This window comes from Silene latifolia, chromosome 10 (assembly GCF_048544455.1).
Source record: "Silene latifolia isolate original U9 population chromosome 10, ASM4854445v1, whole genome shotgun sequence".
NCBI lineage: Eukaryota > Viridiplantae > Streptophyta > Magnoliopsida > Caryophyllales > Caryophyllaceae > Silene > Silene latifolia.
The window spans coordinates 115070895-115090783 of record NC_133535.1 but is presented as its reverse complement, the minus strand read 5'-3'; the positions used below and the strand labels follow the sequence as shown (position 1 = coordinate 115090783).

The 19889-nt window shown below is 40.3% G+C and overlaps 1 protein-coding gene across 1 annotated transcript; it reads left to right on the top strand.

Annotated features, from left to right (window-relative positions):
• The first annotated feature begins 17256 nt into the window (after positions 1–17256).
• Positions 17257–19623, top strand: LOC141608093 (uncharacterized). Its single transcript, XM_074427445.1, has 2 exons — positions 17257–18066; positions 18775–19623. Exons 1-2 carry the CDS (start codon positions 17257–17259, stop codon positions 19621–19623), a joined length of 1659 nt encoding a protein of 552 aa, XP_074283546.1.
• Positions 19624–19889: the final 266 nt, after the last annotated feature.

Below are 19889 nucleotides of genomic sequence, written 5' to 3'. Positions count from 1 at the left end.
ATCTTTCCTTTAGTGCTGTTTTGATAGGCCTTACAGGTACTACCTAGACAGTTCTAGGTGAAAGATCGTCAAAGGGAAGGCTTGAGTACCTTTGACCCATCACCGATGTCCCATTATGTGGAACAGCCGGTGATTTGCTGCGGGAGATGTGGTGCTGCTGGGCATGATGCAGTTTTTTGTCTGGCAGAGAATGACGAAGTTTACGCGTTCAAGCAGCTGTAGTTGTGCCGCCACATCCACCCTATCAATGGCCACCGCAACAAGATCCTCCTGATATACAAGAAGAAGAAATTGCGGAGCTGAAATTTTTATTGGAGACATTCGTATCAAATCTTGGCACATTCGTATCCATGAGGCAAGAGAGTGATAGACGTATGGATGCTCGAATCATTGAGCTGGAGTCTGAAATTGCTCAGTTAGCAGCTGAGTCGGATAATTGGCAACCAGAAGAGGTATACCTTGCTGAGAGCGGTTTTTCCCCTGAGGAAACCGTGTTGCCCAATCCTGAGGATGACTTTTATGACTCGGACGACGAGTCTCTATCACATTTCACTGCCTTACACGAAGATTTCAGCATTGTACAGGAGGAATCACTCGATCGAGTGACTTATATTAGTCGATCGAGTGATTTCCCAGGAGAAAGTGCTCGATCGAGTGATATTTCTACTCGATCGAGTGGAAATCAGGAGGAAAGTGGTCGATCGAGTAATAATTTTGCTCGATCGACTGAATTGGCCATTGGGAGCTTTAATTCGTCATATGGGTTTGATTTAGATGACGATTTTGATGATGATAACGGTTATGGTGAGTCTCCCCTATTCAAAGCCGAGCTGGATGCGCTTGAGGCTGAGATTTACGGGATGAAATCCATTGAGGAGGTTGATGAAGAAGCAGCTGAGTCGGTAATTACTCCTAGCGCGGAAGAGGTAATAAATTCTTTTATCCATGATTCCGTCATTGAGAGCGACCAACCTGAGGTAGTAAACGATAATCTTATTATTGTTTGTTTTAATAGTGTTATGCCTCATTTGATTCGTGCTTCTTCCTTTAAAGCTATACCTCCTCATATGTGGACGCGTAATTTAACGATTTTTCACAATCCTTATCGTCACAAAATTGTTAATCTGAAATGGAGCCCTAGATTATCATTAATTGCTCCCGAGCTCCTATATTTTGTGGATAAATTTAGGAGCTCGCATAGGAAATTTGTTAGACTTAAATGTTTACATATTTTTATTTCCTATTTCTGTAATCCACTTTGGTGCTACTTATGCTTCTGTGTAGCACATGCGCAGGTGTACGATCTCATGATGCGCGCTTTGAGCTGTTTTGATTGTGACTAATTATAGAGCTTGAAGAAAAGAAGGTCGAGCTGGGACCTGACTGAAGCTAGCGCTACCCGGGAGGCAACCCGGCGATTTTATTTTGCATTTTTATTTTATTTCAGTTGTAACAAATGGTTTTTATACCATAGACGATCTCAGTATGCTTGTTTAATTAGTTTGAGGGCTGTTTTAATTGCGTTTTGCAGGAATCACAATGAGAATCACTCGATCGAGTAGTTTTTCTACTCGATCGAGCACTTTAGCTGATGGATTCACTCGATCGAGTGATTAATTTACTCGATCGACCACCTGCAGATAGAGAACTACTCGATCGTCTGCTTTTCTCTTCGATCGAGCAGTTTTGGACGCCCATTCTACTCGATCAGCCACTGTACGACTGCTATCGAGTGTTATTGACTTGGATTAGCTTCCTGAGACGGTTTTCCGGGCCTTTAGCAACCTCCCATGTTCATGGTCGGTTTGGGGAGGTCCGTTTATTCGCGCATTTTGTGAGTTTTTCCGCTTTTACTCTCTTTCTCTTTTAGTTTGCGTTTCCTTTCCATGTTTTGGTACAATGGGGGCATTGTACGGTTTGGTTTGGGGAGGTTATGCATCCATATCTGTGTCTGCATCTTGTCTTTATTGCATTTCTGTTATCACGTTTAATTTATGTTTGCATTGTTGTTTATTTTTGTTAAAATTCAAAAATTCCATAAAAATTGATAAAATTCAAAAATTTCACGTTTATTTTAGCACGTAGGTCGAGTCGGAACGGTAGATTTCAATGATGAAATTGCACTACTTTTGTCTTTTTGCTTAAGCCTTGCATTAAACTGTTATCTTTTAGCTTGTCTTATTGCATATCTACGAGTTAATGTTTAATTCAGCTGAACATATAGACTTGACCTGAAATTTTGGCAACCTACTTATAAATTCTAAGGAATTAGAGCTTAATAAACTGGTGACATTTATGACCAGTTTCATGTAGGATTGTGAGTAGTTACTCCTTGCATAACATGTATCATCAATTTGCACATATATGAAATTCAATTGCTTTTTGCCGTCATACATTCGGGTTAGTGGTTGGTGTCACATGCAGGGAGGTGCTTACATTTCCCCTTTCTTTCATTTTTACCCATAAATTCCACATTAGCCAAATTTGCCTGTTGACCTTTAGCTACATTCTAAATTTAGCCTGCCTTGTCAAGCTAGTTTAGACTGTTCTGCGGTATATTGTCTATTGTATCAAGTTTGGCTTGTATCCTTTGATTCGGAGTTGGTAATTTATGAAGAAAAGGAGTTGATGGATGATGAAAAAAGACGTGAAAAAGAAAAGAAAAGAAAAGAAGTTGAAAAAAGGAATTCGAAAAAAAAAAGAAAAAAAATGTGAAGAAGAGAAACCGAGAAAAAAAAATAGAAAAGAAAAAAAGAAAGATGTTTGATTATGAGACGGTTTCACTCCTATGTTCTATCTTATATCATTTGAGGAGTATCTCTAGTTTGGTTTGGTGAGTTTTGTGCCAAATGAAGGGCATGTATTTATTCATAATTGAGTTGGAAATGGATGTTGTCATATGGTTTTGTTTAGGTACTAGCTTGATCACCTATACCTCCACATTCCCATAAATGTTTTGCCTTTTTCTTACCCATTGCCTCACTTTACCATATTTTTGTAAGCCCTCGGCTGTGACAGGACCTTGTTTGGTTGGAATGTGTGTACGGTAGTTAGAATTGTCTATCATATTAGTTTCATGCATGTTTATGTGGGTCGTAGTCTAGGTGAGCGACTATTTTTCTTTCTCTCTTACATATATATGTTCACCCTTTGCTTCATGAGAGAAGAGTGACCCGTGAGAGTCCATTATTTAAGGTCTTGCAAGGTCGACGGTTCAGCTTTATTATAAACATCTTACAACTCGTTTGCATATGACTGTCTTGCTATAAGTGTTAGTTTGCTTGCATTAAATTTCCTTTATAAGTGGGCATTTGTAGCTAGCTCTGAGTTATCTTTTTCCGTTCCTTTAGTTGCATTTTAGTTTACTCGGGGACGAGTAAAGGTTTGGTTTGGGGAGGTTTGATACGTGCATTTTATATAGTCTTTTTAGCCTAATTTATGCACGTATTTCTATGCTTTTATCGTAGTTTCATGCTACGAAATGCCCCGAATATGCTACTTTGGGTTATTTTGTCTTATTTGCAGGAATGGACCATAAAGTAGTGAAATCAAGCCGTTTACCGTCTGTTTTGCATGCATTTGGAGGATGAGGTGATTTGGAGCGGGAATTATAGCTGTCTTGGGATGCGTGAAGGTGTTTCGGGAGTTAAAAGGACAAGTCAAAGTCAAACTAACGTGAATTGTAAGCTGCTGAAGTCAAGATCCACTCGATCGAGTGCTTTTCTAGTCGATCGAGTGGTTTTAGGGTTAATAATAGTCGATCGAGTGGTTTTACTGGTCGATCGACCAGTTCAATAATAGCCTTTAGTCGATCGAGTAACTATCTTGGTCGATCGAGCGGTTTTTGGCTGGGTTTGCTCGATCGAGTGGTTTTATTCCACTCGATCGAGTGGATTTTGCTACGGGCTGGGTTTTTTGCTTTATTTCCGTCATTAGGTTTAATTATACTCCTATTTTCTTATAAATAGGAGTTAGGACGTCATTTGTTGAGCATCCGGAGACTCTCTTCTCTTCTCCCCTTACTCGGTTACTGTACACTGCCACTGTTACTTTTGTTCTTCATTTCCGGATATTTTAATTTAGTAATTCTTTCTTCCCTTCTCTCTTTTTAATTTAATGTTTATTGTTCTTATTTCTTTTATGCTTGTTTCCCTTATTTCCATGTCTAGCTAATTCTCCGTAGTATGTTAGGATTAGGGAAGTCGTGGTAATAGCATGTTTTAATTGACTTGAATAGATTAGTCTTGCGATAAGAATTGTATTAGGCAATTTAATTGTTATCAGGTCGAATGTATGCATGCAGGAGACCAATTTATCTAGTTAACCCCGACCTGGATCGAAAGATTGGAAGGGAAGGCTTGCTTAATTACAATAGGTGATACCTAATTAGGGCGAAAGCTAAGTTAGGAGACCCTAGGGCGGTTTAAGGACCGAAAGGTGACGACCATAGCTCTTCTTATCAATAGTCTAATCGCCTCAGTAGACCCGATAGTATAGCTGCCACGGTAGACCGACTCCTAGCATATTCTCTTCTCTTATTGTTAAATTCTCGCATTCATTTCCCTTCTGACTTAGTCTCATTAGTATAGTCAACACAATCAATTCAACCCCCATTAGTGACATTAGACAGATAGAATAGACAAGTAAATAGTACACCGCCTCCCTGTGGAGATCGACCCTACTTACCGCTGACTTCTGTTAGTTGTACTTAGGTATTTTATTTTTGGTACGAAACGACAGTATCAGTGTCCGTACCTAGTCTTGAATGCAGTCTTTGGAATATTTTCATCTTTAATTCTCAACTGATGGTATCCCGACCTCAAATAGATCTTAGAAAATATCCCAGACCCACTGAACTGGTCAAATAAATCATCAATTCGAGGTAAAGGGTGTCGATTCTGTATGGTCACATTATTGAGCTCTCTATAATCAATACACATCCTCATGCTTCCATCTTTATTCTTAACAAATAACACAGGTGCTCTCCAAGTGACATACTCGGTCTCACATAGCCCTTATCCAACAAATCCTTTAACTGCTTTTTAAGCTCCTCAACTCCCTAGGTCCCATCCTATAAGGTGCTTTAGAAATTGGTCTCGCCCCAGGTTTCAAGTCAATACCGAAATCAATATCCCTCTGAGGTGGTAGCCCCGGAATCTCGTCTGGAAACACATCCTGAAAGTCTTGCACGATAGGTATAGATGTCGCCCCTGGCACGTCCTCCCGTGTGTCCCTCACGTGACACAAGATCAACTGTCCTACCTTCCTCAAACAAGATTTTAAGGTGATTGTTGAGATAAGTTTTATTTTTGGTTTAACTACAAATCCCTTGTAATACACTTTTATTCCCTTAGGTCCACTCAAGGTGACCTTCTTTTGATGGCAATCTATAAAGGCTTTATATTTACTCAACCAATACATCCCTAAGATTACCTCAAAACCACCCAAAGGAAATTCAATTAAGTTGGTCAAAAAGATAGCTTCCCTAATTTTAACTGACACATCTCTATATACACGGCTATAAGGTATGGAATTGTTGGGGTTTGTGTCCTTAACAGTTAGTGCAAGGACTTATAAACCTCTAAAAGGATCAAAGGGCATACTTTTGGTATTATTATCAGTTGATCCACGTTTATCAATAACGGTTGGCTTGCTAGATAAGTTTGACGTTATTGTCATACAGATGGCGGTGATCAACTGGTCCCTAAAAGTCACACCTATAGGATACGTTTGAGTGATGTGACGGTATGAAAATACAGTCATGTAGATGCCAAATTTGACTAACCAGTTAGTCTGAGTTATTTGACTAATAATTAGTTAAAATGTGATGTTGAGATATAATATTTAATACGGATTAAATATCATGGGCTAAGGCGAATTAACCAGTTAATTCGTAAAATCAAATATAAGCAATTTATATTTGATTAATGTATATTGGATAAATATAATTATACGATATTGTCTTTGTCGGACACGTATTAAATAATTCAACTAATCCGTGTAATTGGTTGATGCTTTAATATCCGATAACCGATGACAGTTTATAATTAGACCGTGTCATATACACTTAGCGAATTATGAACCGGACCACAAGTTTAAATTAAGAGGAAGTGGAAGCCCACTTCCCCTTGATCCATTCGGTTTGGCCGAATTAGAGAGGCCATAAGGAGAGCTTTCTCCTTTCACTTCTAACCTAATTCATTTGCTAAAAAATATTAGGGTTTTGGGAATTGTGCCTCCTGAATCCCGGATCTCTCATCCAACACAAACTCACAAAACAATCCCCTCGATATTGCAAGGCAATTAGGGGATTCTCTCTAGCACAAGGGCATTACTCGGATATCTTGGGTGCAACGATTAGGAGGAGATCTAACTTGATCTCTCATTGCCTTTTGCACTAGGACCGAAGGTTAATTCTATAATTTTATCGTTTTCATTGTTAATTTCGTTTCATGACTATAATTTACATATAAATTTTGCGTTATAATCCTTAATTCGAAGGGTAGTATACGGATATTAACCCACAAGTGGTATCAGAGCGAGGCCACGCAAATTTTTCTATGTGATTTTCATCAAACGATATTTGAATCGATGATTTTGTTCAAAAAAAATTTGTCACGGCTGCATTTTTTTACTCGGCACTTTTTTTTGTCTCGGCAATTTTTATGTTGCTGCGTTTTTTTTTGTGTTGGGATCCGTGTCTAGTTTACACGGTGATGATTGTTTTGTTTTTATTTTGATTGCATATTGTTTTGAAATCGATATTCATTTCAATATGTTTAAGATGCATCAAAAGGATTGCATAAAATTTCGTGTGGCACAAATTTTTGTCTCGAAAATTTCTGAAAACCGTGTGGCCTCATGTCTCGGCCTGTTTTTTCTGTTTTTACATTGATTTGCGTGCTACACATTTTGTTTAGATCGTTCGATCTCAAGTATTCAATCGTTCTTCACATGTTGCAATTCTAACCGATAATTATTGCAAAATGTTGAAGATTAACAATTGTAGTGTGATTTCTATACGGATTAGATTAAAACTACAATTGTGTTTTTTTTATCAAACCATTTTGTTTTGATCCCTTTTGCTCACGTTTTGAGCCGCGTAAATTTTTTTTTTTTGCCTCTTGTAGCTCTCGGCATTTCTGCCGGTTTATAAAAAAAAAAAAAAATTTTTTTTTGGCCCCTGGTACTGTTCACGTACAGTACAGAGAAGAAAAAAAAAATTTCTTTGTTTTTTTTTTCGGCCCTTTAATGCATAAAACGTTTTTTTATGCTCTCGCTTGATTAGTGAAACGGTTCACCCACGTAAAATAAAGTTACTTTAACATGATTTATTGTAACGGATTATCTCGGATTAAAATTAACTTGACTAAAGCGGTTTTGTCATGTAATTTTAATTATCTTTGGTGGTTTGGATAATAATTTAACATAATTACGGAATTATGTCACGAATAAATTTAATTTTTAGTTGATGCATTTTAATTTATCGTTCTTGTTTATATTTTGTATGTTTTTGAATGCCTTTTAATTACGTATTTAATTATTTTGCAAACGGTTGTAACTTAGTGTGGCCTTAGTAGAACGTGTTACCGTAATGATGGAACACGGTCTTGGTTGTATTTTGAGATCTCGTATCTCCATTTTATTTCTTTTAATTACAGTTTTTATTTAGAATGTAAATAGGTTTATATTTGTAAATTTTAAATTGTAATTTTTGAGAAGACTAAAGTTGGAGACCGGATGCTCACTCCCGCTACATGGATCAAGATGGAACATCAAGACAAGCTTCTCGGGTCCAACGGTGGATTCCAAAGTTGTTTTATGTTTTATTTTACTAGGACAGGCCACACTAGGAATTTTTATTTACGTATCGCATTCATTTATTTATTTTTCGTAACGATAACATGCATCATATTCCGCCTAAAAACCAAACCACCTAATTATTGCATGAAAACTGACACATATAGAGGTCACGAGTTAGTTTTCATTGACATTCTCATGTCACACGATTTTTAAGCCATCACCTAAATTGATTCATTCACGCAGACGCTAGTTATTCGTTCACTTAAAATGAATTATAATTAAGTTGATGGGATCTTCCTCGTATAAACAAAAATTGAGAACGGTCTTTATAGGTCAAACTCCAATGAGTCCCTTCTTCGTCGGTAGGCATACTATGACCCCTTCTACGTCGGGTAAGTTGGAACTGATTGACCTATTTTATCTCAACACTATGGTCACTCGTACGATCCTGTGACTATGGTGGACTATAGATAGGATTTACGGAAATCTATCGACCAAGAGTTCTTCCGGAAGAATTAGCTAAACAGTTGGCTTATCAATTTACAGAAATTGAGTCTTGGGATCACTTGTATCATTCTTGAGGGAGATCAATTATGCAAGTGCAATGAGTCTACACGATTAAAATGTATTTTAATAGACTTAAATCACCTCGATGAGTTGCTTATTTCGTTTTGTTTTTCTTTCTTTTTCAGTGTAGATCACGTTTTTTAAACTGCTAAACAACAAATGGCTGGTTCTACTGATAACCCAATGCCAAGTGCCACATTGGACCGTGAGTCCTGGCTTCGGATCTTCATGAATCAGATGAATCAGTCCACTCGACTGAAGAATGATGGATCCAACTTCGGAGACTGGGAGGCGGCATTACGGAATGCTGCCGCTGCTGATGGGAAGCTCAAATATTTATTAGAGCCCCTCCCGGCAAACCCAGGTCCCACGGCTAGAGCTGCTGAAATCACCAAGTTTAATGATTTCTGTATGGAAGCGGGTGCGATTAAAAACGTACTCATTTTTGCAATGGAATCCAATTTGCAGAAACGCTTCATAGCCCATGGTGCAAACAAGATTTTCACCACGCTCACTAAGGAATTCTCGAAAGCACCGAGAATCGTGACTTATGAGCATACCACTCGCTTCTTCGATGCGAGACTCCAGAAGGGCCAACCGGTTAGCCCACACATTCTCAGCATGATTGAGAATGTCGAGAAACTGGAGACCTTTGATTGTAACATCAGCAAGAACATTGTTATCGACCGCATGCTTCATTCACTCCACGATGGTTTTTCGCAATTTAGAGCGAATTACTATATGAATGATTTGAAGAAGACTCCCCATGAATCGCACTCCCTTCTCGCTGCACCGAGAAGGACATGAAGTTCAGTGGGAGCTTGAAACAGGATGTTCTCGTTGTGTCCAACAAAGGGAAAGGTAAGGGCAAAGCTCAGGCAAACCTAGCAGTAGGTAAACCGAAGTTCAAGAAGTCGGGTTCAGGTAAGAGTGGGCCTGGTGAGTCGAGCACCTCATCGGGCGCGACAAAGAGCAAGGATGGTAATATGGAGTGTCACCATTGCCACAAGACTGGGCATTGGAGGCGTACATGTCCCTTATACCATGAGGACTTAAAGGCAGGTCGTGTTAAACCTGTTGGTATGTCTTCTTCCTCTTCTACTTTTATTCATATGATTGAGATTAACCACGCAAGTTACGGAACTTGGGTACTTGATACTTGTTGTGGTTCTCATCTGTGTAATCATGTGCGGGGGCTCGAAACATCGAACCCCTCGTAAAGGGTGAGGTGGACTGCGTGTCGGGAATGGAGCAAGAGTAGCTGCCATCTCAAAGGGGACATATGTGATCCAACTTCCTAGCGGATTTGAGTTATCATTATATGATTGCTATTATGTTCCTAGTCTTTCGAAAAACATTATTTCGGTTTCGCACTTGACAAACTTGGTTTTTCATTTGTAATAGAAAATAATGCTTGCATTTTCTCTTTACACGATATGATTTATGGCAAGGCAGTCTCCATGAACGGAATTTATGTTTTAGATCAGACCACGGAAATATTACACGTAATGAATAAAAAGTTAAAGGTTGGTGACAAAGATCAAACATATCTATGGCACTGCCGTATGGGACACATTAATGAGAAACGCGTAAAACAGCTCATCAAAAATGGAGCTATCTCGGCCTTTGGTTTTCAATCATTTGGCACGTGTGAATCATGTCTCATCGGTAAAATGACTCGTATTTCCTTCAAAGGTGTTGGAATGCGCGCTGCTGACCTATTAGGACTCATACACACGGATGTATGTGGACCTATGTCAATCACCGCACGAGAAGGCTATAGGTATTTCATCACTTTCACGGACGATTTAAGTAGATATGGCTATGTCTACTTAATGAAGCATAAAAGTGAATCCTTTGAGAAATTCAAAGAATACCAGAATAGGGTGCAGAACCTATTGGGAAGAAAGATTAAAACACTACGTTCAGATCGTGGTGGCGAGTATCTTTCTCACGAGTTTGATCATCACCTCAAAGATCGTGGGATTGCCCTACGTTAACTCCACTGGAACACCTCAATTGAATGGTGTGTCCGAACGGAGAAATCGAACACTACTTGATATGGTTCGATCCATGATGAGTCACACGGTTTTACCTGATTCATTATGGGGTTATGCTCTTTTGTCAGCCGCTCTAATACTTAACCGAAGTCCGTCTAAAGCTGTTGACAAGACTCCATATGAACTATGGAAGGAACGGTCCCTAACTTGTCCTTTATACGGGTTTGGGGCTGCGAGGCTTATGTCAAGTGGAGACACGAGGATAAGCTCGGCCCGCGATCAGTCAAGACATTCTTTATAGGTTATCCTAAAGGAACACTTGGTCATTACTTCTATTCGCCAACCGAACAACGTGTTTTTGTTGCGGCTAGTGCGACATTCTTAGAGAAGGAATTTCTCGAGAATGCAAAGAGTGATAGAACCTTCGACCTGTCGGAGATTCCAGAACCAAATACCGAGCAACTATTGGAGGAACCTATTCCTTCAATCCCGGCTGCGGTCAACATTCCTGAGGAACCTAGGAGGTCGGGAAGAGTCTCTATTCCCCCGGACAGATACATCGGTATGGTCGAGGAACATGACATAGATGACGTTCTACTCTTAACGAGTAGTGAACCCGCAACATATAAAGGTGCCATGACCAGTTCTGACTCAAAGCTATGGCTTGAGGCCATGCAATCCGAGATGGACTCCATGTATGAGAACAACGTGTGGGATCTTGTTGACTTACCTGCTAAGGTTCGTCCCCTTCAATGCAAATGGCTTTACAAGATAAAGCATTCTGTGGAAGGTCAACAAGATATCTACAAAGCACGACTAGTTGCTAAAGGTTTCACCCAAGTGCCAGGTTTGCACTACGATGAGATTTTTGCACCCGTAGTCATGCTGCGTTCCATTCGGATTATCTTAGCGATTGCCGCTTTTCATGACTATGAAATTTGGCAAATGGACGTGAAAACCGCCTTCTTAAACGGCTTTTTGGAGGAAGAGTTGTACATGGTACAACCCGAAGGTTTCATCGATCCAGTACATCCTAAGAAAGTATGCAAACTTAAGCGTTCCATTTATGGACTTAAGCAAGCATCAAGGAGTTGGAATCATCGCTTCGACCAAGTGATAAAAGAAAATGGATTTACTCGATCTGTCGAGGAACCATGTCTATATATCAAGTCGAGTGGGAGCAAGATTGTCTTCCTAATATTGTATGTTGACGACATACTCCTGATTGGGAATGACATACCTCTCTTAACTTCGGTGAAAGTATGGTTGAAAAACCATTTCCAGATGAAAGATCTGGGAGAGGCACAAAGAATTCTGGGCATCCGTATCTATCGAGATAGATCACGACGGATGTTATCTCTCAGTCAGGAGTCTTACATAGACAAAGTCCTAGAGAGATTCAGCATGACTAACTCCAAGAAGGGGTTCCTTCCTATGGCTCCAGGGGTGCATTTGAGCAGGTCTCAGGCACCAGAGACACCGGAAGAGAAAGAGCGCATGGCACGGATTCCTTATGCTTCGGCTATAGGATCAATCATGTATGCCATGATATGCACACGTCCGGACGTGGCATATGCATTGAGTATGACAAGTCGATTCCAACAGCATCCAGGTGAATCACACTGGTTAGCTGTCAAGAACATTCTTAAGTACCTCCGGAGGACTAAAGTTTGGGCATTGACTTATGGAGGCTCTCAAAAGCTATGCGCAACCGGTTACGCAGATGCTAGCTTCCAAACGGATCGAGATGACTCGAAATCTCAGTCTGGATTCGTTTTTACTCTTAATGGCGCTGCTCGATCATTTGGAAGAGTTCAAGCAAAACGATTGCAGATTCTACGACCGAGTCCGAGTACTATGCCGCGTCTGAAGCTACAAAGGAAGCGATATGGATGCGTCAATTCTTACATGGACTATCCGTAGTGCCTAGTTCGAATGACCCGATCACCATCTATTGCGACAATAGTGGTGCCATCTTCCAGGCTAAGGAGCCAAAGTCTAGCAACAAGTCTAGACATGTACAACGGAAAGCTCATCTAATCCGAGATTACGTGGAGCAAAAGGAAGTAGTGATAGAAAAGATTGCTACAGATGATAACATAGCAGATCCTCTCACTAAACCATTACGACAAGATAAGCATGAAGGGCACGTTAATTCCATGGGAATTAAACGTGTTCCTAAGTTGTAGTACTCTTTTATGGATTAGATTCATTCGCTTTTGTACTCTATACAACATCATCGTTTTGATATTTATATATTTTGTTTTTCATGTGGATTTGTACGACAAATTTTGAACACCACAAAGTGAACTGAACGAACATTATATTTTTCAGTCCTTAATTGCCCTCATGAGCTGATAACTCTGGCAATTATTTTGTGACGTTGGTTGATGGTGGGTTCAATGAGCCATAAGTCAACAGGTTGACTGACCAATCACAGAGGCGATTTATACGGATATTTCGTAGGACACAATTGTGACATCGACGTGGAGTCCTAAATGTTTTATAACATTCGTTGCCCGGTCGTGGATAGGACTTCCATGGTGATCCTAAGAGTCGATTCTTTGACTATCGACTGTCTCTTGAGACTAAGGCAGATTTTGGGTGACTTTGGTTTCTTTCTCACGGTCATCCGTAACAGGGGGCCAAGTAGATTTTTTCGGGTCATTTCATGTCGTGCTTAGATCGGAAGGAGTTCGAGTTGAAGGAAATATTCAGCCTTTATCGGGTACTCGATATTTCTCAGGGCCACTCGAGGAGTCAGAATCGAAATGCATGGCCATGCTCGGATACGGATTCGTTTTATCGGTTAAGTTACTCTCTAGTCGGGGAAACCACTCTAGATACGGATCGATTGTAAAATACGACCTTTGCGGATCCAGATCCGCAAATTGTTTTACATTGAGTGGGAGAAATTTTAAATGAATATGAGAATCGGTTATCGCACATACACTTGTACGGACAAGTGGGAGTTTGTTGGAGCTTGTGTCCTCCAGTTAGTGCGGATAACGTCATTGCACATACACTTGTACGGACAAGTGGGAGCTTGTTGGGGTTTGTGTCCTTAACAGTTAGTGCAAGGACTTATAAACCTCTAAAAGGATCAAAGGGCATACTTTTGGTATTATTATCAGTTGATCCACGTTTATCAATAACGGTTGGCTTGCTAGATAAGTTTGACGTTATTGTCATACAGATGGCGGTGATCAACTGGTCCCTAAAAGTCACACCTATAGGATACGTTTGAGTGATGTGACGGTATGAAAATACAGTCATGTAGATGCCAAATTTGACTAACCAGTTAGTCTGAGTTATTTGACTAATAATTAGTTAAAATGTGATGTTGAGATATAATATTTAATACGGATTAAATATCATGGGCTAAGGCGAATTAACCAGTTAATTCGTAAAATCAAATATAAGCAATTTATATTTGATTAATGTATATTGGATAAATATAATTATACGATATTGTCTTTGTCGGACACGTATTAAATAATTCAACTAATCCGTGTAATTGGTTGATGCTTTAATATCCGATAACCGATGACAGTTTATAATTAGACCGTGTCATATACACTTAGCGAATTATGAACCGGACCACAAGTTTAAATTAAGAGGAAGTGGAAGCCCACTTCCCCTTGATCCATTCGGTTTGGCCGAATTAGAGAGGCCATAAGGAGAGCTTTCTCCTTTCACTTCTAACCTAATTCATTTGCTAAAAAATATTAGGGTTTTGGGAATTGTGCCTCCTGAATCCCGGATCTCTCATCCAACACAAACTCACAAAACAATCCCCTCGATATTGCAAGGCAATTAGGGGATTCTCTCTAGCACAAGGGCATTACTCGGATATCTTGGGTGCAACGATTAGGAGGAGATCTAACTTGATCTCTCATTGCCTTTTGCACTAGGACCGAAGGTTAATTCTATAATTTTATCGTTTTCATTGTTAATTTCGTTTCATGACTATAATTTACATATAAATTTTGCGTTATAATCCTTAATTCGAAGGGTAGTATACGGATATTAACCCACAGGAATCCCCCGAAGGTATGTCAACTAGGTCTTTTATCTCATCAAATACTTCTAATTTTAAAGTCCTAGCATGCTCACTTGAAATAAAAGAGTGGGCAACTCCCTAATCAAATAAAACAAAGGTAGGCTCAGAATTAAAAAGAAAGGTACCCGTGACAACATGAGCATCCTCCTCAGCAGCTTCCTTTCCCATTATAAATAATTTCCCACTACTCTTAGCTCCACTATGGCTTGCTGATACTGATCCATTCTGCTGATTGCCACCATTCATTATCTTCTGAAAAATATTACTTTGATTATTGTTGAAGCGATTCTGATTAGAATAGCTGTTGTTACTCCTTTGATAGTTTCCACCTCCAGACCTCTGATTATAGTTCCCATAGCTCTGCATAGGAGTACGATAGCCTCCACTCTGGTTCCCATTAACAAATCCCTTTCCTTGGCCTCCTACAATAACTCTGCAATCAGCAATCTTAGGACCCACCTTCCCACATCTGTAACACGTGACACCGCTACCTCCCACTGGCCCACAATTCGGCCGAAATCTCCACTGCTCCCGCTCCCATTCTGCCCATTATTCGAGATAAATGATTGGAACTGTTTACATTCTGCTTCTTATTCCCAACACTCTCGCCTGATATATGATTTATTTACACCATTTCTCCTCTTTATTTTCATGCATTTCGACTCCGTTTGAGTCGATTTTGTGTATCTTACCTTCCATTTTGTACCCCGATTCCCTAGTCTATGATATTATGTCCGTCTTGCAGGATTTGGGGCGGAAATAGAGGAATCGGAGCAAGGGAGACGGTTCGAGAAGCTAAGCATGAAGAGAAGAGGAAGGAAGGCTGATAAGAGGTTCCTAGCCGATAGGCTGGCAGCCGGTCAACCGGCTGGGACTCCCCCTACACTTAGCCAAGGAAAAAAGGATGGAAAGGTTACAGAAAACTCCCAGCCGGGCGGGCCACCGGCGGCCGGTCAGCCGACTGGGAGTACAAGAACAAGGAAGAAAAGAGCTAAGTTTACAGAGAACTCCTAGCCGGGTAGATCACTAGCAGCCGGTCAGCCGGCTGGGAGTGCAAGAGGAGGGACGAAAGTCAAAGGGAAAGATGAAAAGTCAAGTGGACTCCCAGCCGGTGGACCACCGCCAGCCGGTCTACCGGCCAAGCATACATGATGACTTGATTTTCCTCAATTTCTTACAGATAACTCCCAGCCGGGTAGAACACCGGCGGCCGGTCCACCGGCTGGGACTCCCCTTCCGCATTTTGACTTTGCTTGTAATCTCCAACCTAATTTCCGTGTAAACTATACCCTCCCTTAATCATTTGTACACACAACCCTAGATCTGAAATTATTTCCCTAATTTTGTGCAAACTCTCTTAATCAAGCTTTAATCATTCCTTAATTAAACCTTAATTACTTGATAAATTAGCATAGAATTAGTTGTTCTCAATTGTTTACATTTAGTATTGGGTTGTAAATTGAAGATTGGTGAATATTATTCTTCTATTCAATCCAAGATTGCAACTTTGTCTTCCATTTGGTATAATTCTTCTCTTATTATTGTTCATCTTTCAATTGTTTATATTTTAAGTTACTTGATTAGTTTATCTTATAAACATGATGTTCTCTACTTTTTTCATGCCAAAGTCTCCATCTTTTGTGTTTATTATTACAAGTATGTGTGAGTAGTGTCTTACTAGGATGGAGGGGGGTCTCTTGTAGAATTGTAGGGGAGAATTAAGACATAGGAAGAATGAAACTATTGAGTTAATGCTTCTTGATTTTATCATGCACACAAGGTGTTTGTAAGAATGCTTAAGTGAGAGCTTGACTAGTAATTAGGAAACACATGTTAAAAACAAGGTTGGGTTAATTAGGTGAGAGCTTAATCAGTCTCATTTTAGGGGTTAGTCTCACATCGAGAGATCGAGTCTTCCTCTTGCATATGCTCTTGGTTTTACCCTTATATGTTCTTGTCCCCTCTTCCCTACATGAGGGAACCCGATATCCTAATTCTCTTAATTGTCGTATTTACCATCTTAAGCTTTTAGTCGTCTTTCTATTGCTTTAGTCTAGTTTCTTAGTTTAAATAAACCCACTTTCTTTTATCGAACTAAACTAGTAGTTTAAACAAACAATATTAGAGCCATAATTCCGTCCCTAGGGTTCGGCCTTTGCAAGCTACAACGTTCATTCGTACACTTGCGAAGCTTTTACAAATAAAAAGCATTACAAGTTTTTGGCGCCGTTGCCGGGGACGATAATATTGGATAGGATTATTTGTTTTCATCTAGGCTTAGTTCTTTTATTTGTTGTTTGTTTTCTCCCTTTGTCCTAGTGCAATCTTTGCATTAGGACTATTTTATCTTTTGTTGAGTGCATGAATAGGTGCTACATCGGACCTCTTCTCCCACTTGATCGTGAGATCGAGAAAACATTTCGGGCAAGAAGAAGACTATCTCTATCGGCAATACGGGGATCTCCACATTTTGCTAACCCACTAAACACCCAAAATTCCACAATTGAGCATCCAAATCCACCACCCTCTTCATCCACCTTATCACCTCTTCACATTCCACACAACGCTCTACTACACAACTCTCCAATCAACTCACCACAAAATTCACCAACACATTCACAACACTCCAACCATACCAACGATACCGAATCTCCACAAAACAACCTAGTAAACGACGATATGGCGGATCAACCTATGGGATATTACAATAGGCCGGATCCCAACCGGGCTTATTCGACAATTGACTATAGGGCCCTTGCTCCCAACACTTTTGAGCTTCAACAACATGTGATAAATTACATGCATTAAGATGTGTTCTATGGGATGAAAAGTGAGGATGCCCATCAAAATCTCAAAACATTCAAAGAGAAAGCAGGTTCTATCAAGCACAATGGTGTAACCGAAGAACAAATACTCCTAGTGCTTTTCCCTATCACCTTGAAAGACAATGCTAAGAAGTGGTTGAATTCTCATGAGTCGGGTACATTTACCACTTGGGAGGCTTTATCCAAAGCTTTCATCAACAAGTTCTACCCACCATCTAAAACCGCAAGAATTCGCCATAAGATTCAAACCTTCAAACAAAGACTCATGGAAACTCTAAGTGAAACTTGGGAACGCTTTAGGGATCTCCTCACATCTTGCCCACACCATGGTATCCCAAAATGGATGACCACCCAAACCTTTTTCCAAAATTTTGAACAAAGGTTCCAGGACATGATCATGGCGGCATCCGGTGGCAATTTTGACAACATGAACAACGCTCAAATCACGGAAATGATCCAAAAAATTTCCGAGATGGAGAGTATTTATGCAAGAGATGTGGACTACAAGAGTGAAGGGCCTTCTAAAATAAAGGTGGAGTACAAGGCTAAGTTGGATGACTTGACCAAGAAATTTGAAGAATTTAAAATGGAAAAGAAGCAAGAGGACTTAAAGCATGTCCACGAGGTCGGACCTAGTCATTCCAAGGTCTACTATGTCCAAGAACCTAGGTCTCCCCCTAGACACTATCCACCCCAAATGAATTGTGACTATTGTGCCGGTGTGGGGCATATAATTGAATATTGCTCATCTATTCCACAAGATGACCACCAAGAATGCTTTGCTCTTCAAGGACAAGGTGCACTGCGGGTCTCTTACCAACGCCATAAGACCTTCTGCCATGCCTTCCCTAACCAAGATCCCAAACTTTCTTATGCGGGCCAACCATTGGACCCCAAGTATCAACAACCACAATACATGCCTCCACCAAAGCTCGATCATTCTACACAATACAATCAAAACCAAGGCCAAGGCTCCACCTATCGGGGTCAAAGACAACATGACAACACCAATTACATCCCACCTCATCAAAGAGACAATTACCGCAACCAACAAAAAAACCCTCCATACCAACAAGGATACCAACAACAAGGGTACCACCAACAACAAAATCCACCATTTCAACAACCCTTCAACCAACAACAAGGGTATCAACAACAACAAAACTCTTACTCACCTCCACAAAATCAACAACAATACATTGAACCACCAAACCCCACCTCCTCTCTTGAGAAATTGTTAAGAGAAATGGATGCAAAGGCCGAGAGAAGGGAGGCTCAAGTGGACTAATAATTCAAAAGCTTGAAGAGCGAGCTCTCAAATGTCCAAGCACATCAAAGGAATTTTGACTCATATATGGCCAACCAAAGCCCCTCTTCCTCACAAAGAGCTCTACATTCATTGCCTCCTCAAGGTTCTCATCTTAGGGATGGACCACCACCACACCAACAAGCTCATGTTGTAACCTTGAGGAACGGGAAAGATTTAGAGGATCCTTAAAAGGATTATGAACCAAAGAGAAAGAGAGATGTGATGAGAGATGGTGAGGAGAGTCCACCTCTCTCACCCACGAATAGAGTTGACAACACTAATAAGGGGAAGGTGAGTGACTATCTTGAAGATGATGAAAACTTTGTTTTGGAGGAAATAGTGGTTGAAAGAGACCAAGAAATAGTGGTTGAAAGAGACCAAGGGAAAAGAAAGGAATCAAATGAAGTGGTTAACACCAAGCAAGCCTCAACCTCCGAAAAGACCAACAACCCTCCAATACCATTTCCTAATAGAAGTAGAGTAATTAATGAGAAGAAGAAGTTCTCTAAATTCTTGTACATGTTGAGGAAACTTGAAGTTTCATTACCTTTCACCGAGGTAGTGACACAAATGCCACTCTACACCAAATTCTTGAAGGATGTGTTGACAAAGAAGAGGGGCATTGGAGGAGATGGTCTAGTGGCTCTTAGGGGGCAATGTAGTGCGGTCTTACTCAATCACATGCCGGAAAAACTACAAGATCCGGGTAGTTTTTCTATTTCATGCATGGTGGGTAATATGAGTATCAAGAAGGCACTTTGTGATCTTGGTGCTAGTGTTAGCATACTTCCGCTCCCTATTGCAAGGAAGGTTGGTTTGCATGATATGATACCTACTTCTATGATCTTGCAACTCGCCGATATGTCGGTACAAAGACCAATGGGTGTCATTGAAGATGTTCCGGTTAAAGTGGGCAATTTCTATATTCCGGTGGACTTTGTAGTGTTAGACATCCCGGAAGACCAACAAACTCCTATTATCCTTGGGAGGCCTTTCTTGGCAACTGGGGATGTCAACATAAGTGTTAAGGAAGGGAAGCTCACTTTCAAAGTATGAGGAAATATGGTTGAATTTTCTTTGACCGGGGCAATGTCACAACCAATGTTTGAGAGTGTCTATTCGATAGACATGTTAGAAGAAGCAATTGAAGATGCAAAGGATAAATGCTCGGGGGAGCATTTGGAAGAAGATTATGAAGCTTTACCACCAATTCTTGATGAAGATGAGGGTAAGAACCCTCCAAAGGTAGATCTCAAACCTTTAAACCCCCCTCCCCCCCCTCTCTCTCTCTCTCTCTCTTGAGTATGCCTTCCTTGATGAGG

Coding starts and splice junctions, on each gene's coding strand:
- LOC141608093 (XM_074427445.1), top strand. CDS start 17,257: ATGAAAAGTGAGGATGCCCATCAAAATCTCAAAACATTCAAAGAGAAA. Junction 18,067..18,774: donor AAGGACAAGGTGCACTGCGG/GTCTCTTACCAA, acceptor TATGAACCAAAG/AGAAAGAGAGATGTGATGAG.